Source organism: Montipora capricornis, chromosome 1 (genome assembly GCF_036669925.1).
Source record: "Montipora capricornis isolate CH-2021 chromosome 1, ASM3666992v2, whole genome shotgun sequence".
NCBI classification, from domain to species: domain Eukaryota; kingdom Metazoa; phylum Cnidaria; class Anthozoa; order Scleractinia; family Acroporidae; genus Montipora; species Montipora capricornis.
This window is the reverse complement of record NC_090883.1, coordinates 42,425,377-42,430,376: the sequence shown is the minus strand read 5'-3', so window position 1 is coordinate 42,430,376 and position 5,000 is coordinate 42,425,377. Positions and strand designations below refer to the sequence as shown.

The following is a 5,000-nucleotide window of genomic DNA, read 5'->3' as shown; positions in this document are numbered from 1 at the left end:
AGAAATGGCGGCCATGATGGTGTACCAAACTAATCCTCCGTGAAATGAACCTAATTTAATGCAAATACTTTCTCTTGTTTTAGTAATCCAATATGGCTGCTGTTTACGTGAGTGAAAACGCTCCATAGCTCTTTGGAAACGCAGACGTAGAAGCTTATAATAATTTCAAAAAATTCTCGTCGAATTGTAAAGCAAAGCCATTCAAACCATCGGTAAAATACCTTCTTTCCGTAAAGCATTTGAAAAAATATGACACCCACAGACCACACATCGACCTGCAAAAAGAAATTCTGTTTTACGGAGACACCCAGAAATTCAATAACATTCTCGAACGGAGATCCATATGAAACGAATCAAGAAGAGGGTGCTGGACAGAGATTTTCTCTAATACCTTGGAAGAAATTTTTGGCGGCTCCTTTCCAACGACAAAACACTCAGGGGGTAGATACCAGTAGGTACCAGCCCCCTGTGATGTGAGATCCATGCTGTCATCACTGCTGTCCATCACTTTGCTGAGACCAAAATCTGTGATCTTCACCTCCCCACTCAGAGCGCCAGTGCTGACCAACAAAATGTTTCCTGTGCAGCAATAATAACCGCCAATCAACCAGTAAAATGTAAAATAAGTCTTGATTTTTAAGGAACTAAAGGTGTTCGTAAACGACACAAAATCCGTGCAACTGCGTACTTGTGCAAGCCGGGAATCTTGAGCTTGACAGAAGCGGTATTTGGCGGCTGCATTTTAGCCCTCTGCACACATTCTCCCACTCCTTATGAGGAATGGTGCATGGATGCACATCGGCTCAAACAAGGTTTATTCTACTCTATTATTATACCAAATCCTACTTAAATTATACAAGAGTCTTAACACATAGCCTAACATTTATCACATTATTGTTGAGAGTTTCAGCCATCTTTAACAAAAGTGCGCTGAACGGAATGTCATTGACCATTTATTATGACAACATCCATCCATCTTCGCAATTTAATTGCGCCGCAGTTCTTCCACCCCCATGGGGTCGGGGATGGAGATCACTTGGGTCAATATCGCGGATAGCAGCTCGCCCCTGTTAACCGTTTGATCATTCTCCCTAACACGAGAACTTTCCTTGATCCATCTTTAGAACCTCTCACTTTCCTGACCTACAATTTCATTTCCCTCCCAATCCGCGGTATGATCGTTCTGGCCGCCTGACATGTAAAACTCGCACTTGGCTTCGTGAAGGCTTCATTTTGACCTCTACGCTTGGTCATTGGCTTAATACCTTCGCGCCACAGTTAAACGTCGTAGGAAACGACAGCAGCAAGTGCGGAATGATCTAGTATAGTTTGCTCCCGTCAGCTGCATTCCAACCAGTTTAGTTTTCAGAGATGAAGATGCCCTCAGCTGACACCGATCAAAACTGTCAACGAGGTCGTAACCTTTTATCTATGTTATGAAAGTTGTATTCTGATTCTCGCATCTTTTAGCCTACCGACTTTTTTTTAACAATGAATCTTACCTGGTTTCAAATCATAGTGAATAACAGGCGGTCTTATCTCGTTCAAATATTTGAGAGCACTTACAGTCTGGTAAAAAACAATTACATAAATGTCAATGAAAATGTCATTTCTGACAATTGAGTGACCTAGGTACGAAATAATGGGGCTTGCTCAGGAATTTTAAAGAAACTGGTGCTGCAGCGGTGGGGACTCCGCGTTAAACACCAGGGGCCCGTTTCTCGAAAGTTCCGAAAACTTTTCGAGCCCGAAAAGCCATTCGTGAACCTGCCAACCGCTTGTTCAGGAACGCCGAGCTTTTAACATGTTTTCAAGGTAACAAAAGGCAAAATGACTGTAAAGTTTGACGACTCAAATCCTCTCCGTTCTTGAGATACAGAGGAAATTGTGACACCCGAAAATGGCCCGTAAAGTTTCGGGACTTTTGAGAAACGGGCCCCAGTTGTTCAAAGCGTGGATAGCGCTATCCACTGGATAAATCACTATCCATTGGATAGCTCAATTGGTTTTGCTAGTGTTTATACAATACATACTTAATTGACCGCTCCCCATAGGGGCTTTTCAGGGCCAATGAAACACAACGAAACGACAGAACAGAACAACAACAACTGTTAAGAATCCCAACTGGCTGGAGGCAAACCAGTTGGCTATTTACAAGTGCGGCTGGGAAGTTGAACCAGGGACTACCAGGATCAAATTCAACGAGTGGTCAGAGCGAGTCTTGAACCCGGGATCTCCGGATCTCAAGGCAAGCGCCCTAACCACTGGGCCACACTTCCTCCGCTGGATAGTGATTTATCCGGTAGATAGCGTTATCCACCTTTTGAACAACCGAGGCCAGTATTGTATTTTAAATGGCATGCAGGGTTACGATGAGCGGGCGTCACAACAGACAAGAATGGAAAATGAGGAGAGCGAATCGTACAGCTTTTTCATCTACTTTTGAAATAAGCCGTCGATTCCTAAGCCTTGTCACTGTGAAAAGGACATACCTGAGTAACAATAGACTTCGCCTGTGATAAAAAGAAAAGGAAAAAACTCCTTATTGATGTGTCTTGCCAAAGATTCTTTACAACAATGGACGATCGGAGTCTTCCAAGTCCGACTAGGAAAAGCAACATGAAAACGGTGGGAAGCATAACAATATGAATTGAGAATTCAAACTGACGCGCAAAAGTATTTGTTTTGAGAATTTTGGTTTTTCGGAGCTCTTTTTATTACGCAGGTTTAGAGACTTGAAACTGTTACTAATTGTTATTAAATCCTCGACCTCGGATATTGTTTTTAGTTTTTTGATTGGTTCACTCAATGTCGGTTATCAGCCCTTATAACCAACCCATTCATTTTCGGGCGATTTTATTGGCTAATTTACGACACGCGGTGCAAACTCACACGCAATAACCCCCGCTTGCGTGGATATTTGCCCTGCGAAATGCCGCGGACATTATAAGCAGACATACCAGCCGCCCGAAGGGGCCTATTTACTAAATATACCGTATGACCCAATATGGAAACTGACTGCATCAAGCGTCGCCACGCTGGAAAGTGATTGGCTGGATATAGTCAACCATTTACCATCTCATATCCAACGCGGACTCATGAAATAATTGCTAAATATTCAGATCGCATAATTGATAATTATCCTTGAAGACTCAGAAAAGCCGGTTTTTGAATTATATCTTTAAATTAAGAATGAGAATGAGAAGCATACCTCTCTCTCTGGGACTGTTTTATGTTGTTTTAAGAGAAAATCCAGGTCGTTTCCGTCGCAATATTCGAGAACTGTACAAAAGCTAAAGATTAAAACAGAAGAATGGGCAAAATTAGCCACTTCATGTAAGTATGCCACGGAAACACCCTTCAACAATGGCAGAATAGGCCATTTGCGAATATTCAGCTTGATAGTGAGGCAGTGACGACAAAAACAATAGAAACACGTTGGAATGAATGTGAAAAATATTTACATATCATCCACTTTCCTTTCTCTTTGTCCTCTCAGTAAACCTCTCTTTCAAGCTGAATTTTAATATATCGAAAAAGGCCTATTGTCAAAAACACACGATTATTCCAAGTATTTAAATCGGCGTCGTAGAATTGAAACCGAAGGGAAAAGAAGAACTATTCTAGCCAATCAAAATCAAACGTTGAGCGCGGAAAACTCGTGCGGTGGGTAGCGTTTTCATTTGCAACCGATTAGATTTTAATGCTGTTGCGCCTTCCGTCTACAAGGTACTTCGCGATGTTTGCGAAAATTGCGAATTTTGCGAAAATCGTAAAAGGTAAAAACATAGTTAATAGAGGAGACTGGTTTGGAAGCTCGGCAAACATCAAAGGAGAAAACAAAGAGGCCAAGATTTAGGTTGGAAAGTCCACGACCGTGCACAATCTTTTGTTTTGCGCTCATACACTATGCATGAATTACGTAACCAACACGCTTCTATTGGTTAGTTCCTCAGTACGGAGTAAACAACTAATGTGTTTTGTGCACGGTCAAGGCCAAAAAAGAGAACAAAAACCTACAACAAAGAAAGTTGTCGGGTTTCATAACCATTCCCGTCTATTAACTATGGTAAATAGAAGAAGACAAGTCCCCAACTAGGACTCGCGATTTCCGCGAGGGATGCCAATCAATTCATCATCTGTCGTGTAAACGGCAAAACCTCATTGACTTGAAAGAGGTTACTGTTATGGCCGAAATGCGACTTGATCTCGAAGATTTAGCAAGGCGAACTATCGCAGACAGAACATCTCTCGAATGGCCTCAAGATCACCAACTGTTGAGTGAAGATCCAATTTTCGCTGAATTTTCGCCACTCATTTCTCAAACACTCAAATCAAAACCTCCCTTGACAATAAAAAGACCTATAAAAACTTATGTTGTGGATTAGTTTTAACTTACGAATGCTGTCCGATCTCAAAGACATCATAAAGATGAACAATCCGCTGAAAAGAAGCAAAAAACATCCAATAAAAGACTGCTATCTACACCTGGTCCAAGAAAACAAAATTAAATTGACAGTGAAAATACTTCAAAATTGACAATTATTTATTTTAATATCTTGGTCGATTGAGCCTCCATCTATTCTGTCATTTGGGAGGTTAAGCAACGACAACGGCGACGCCAACAAGAACGTCACAAATCTGCATGCTGCAACAGTTCGCCTCGTGTTACACGGTTAATTTTGAGAAATCATTGTCACTGCGATCAATTGCACGAATTCAAACCAGTTTGAATTCGTGCGACAGATCGCAGCGTTGTCGCACCGTGTGTACACTTCCGGCAACAAGTCGTTTCGACAAATTATAAATGAACCAAAGAGAGAGCGTCACATTGTATTCGCTGGTCCGCCATATTGAATTAGAAAACTAGTTATTATTCCCCCTCATACGAGATCACCACGAGTGCACCGAACAGGCGTCGTGTCGCAGCGACTTGTACACGGAGCGACTTGTCGCAGAGACCTGCCGCTGCGACTTGTCGCCCAGTGTGTCTCGGCCTT

The 5,000-nt window shown here is 42.1% G+C and overlaps 1 protein-coding gene across 1 annotated transcript in view; it reads right to left on the bottom strand.

Annotated features, from left to right (window-relative positions):
* Positions 1 to 5,000, bottom strand: part of LOC138044881 (serine/threonine-protein kinase tousled-like 2) — a 24,625-nt gene that overhangs the window by 1,431 nt on the left and 18,194 nt on the right. Inside the window, exons 21-26 of the mRNA XM_068891277.1 lie at positions 4,400 to 4,443; positions 3,212 to 3,293; positions 2,493 to 2,513; positions 1,503 to 1,569; positions 392 to 579; positions 222 to 275 (exon numbers count right to left, since the gene is read on the bottom strand). Coding sequence (XP_068747378.1) covers positions 222 to 275; positions 392 to 579; positions 1,503 to 1,569; positions 2,493 to 2,513; positions 3,212 to 3,293; positions 4,400 to 4,443 — 456 coding nt within the window. The remainder of the gene's footprint in view (positions 1 to 221; positions 276 to 391; positions 580 to 1,502; positions 1,570 to 2,492; positions 2,514 to 3,211; positions 3,294 to 4,399; positions 4,444 to 5,000) is intronic.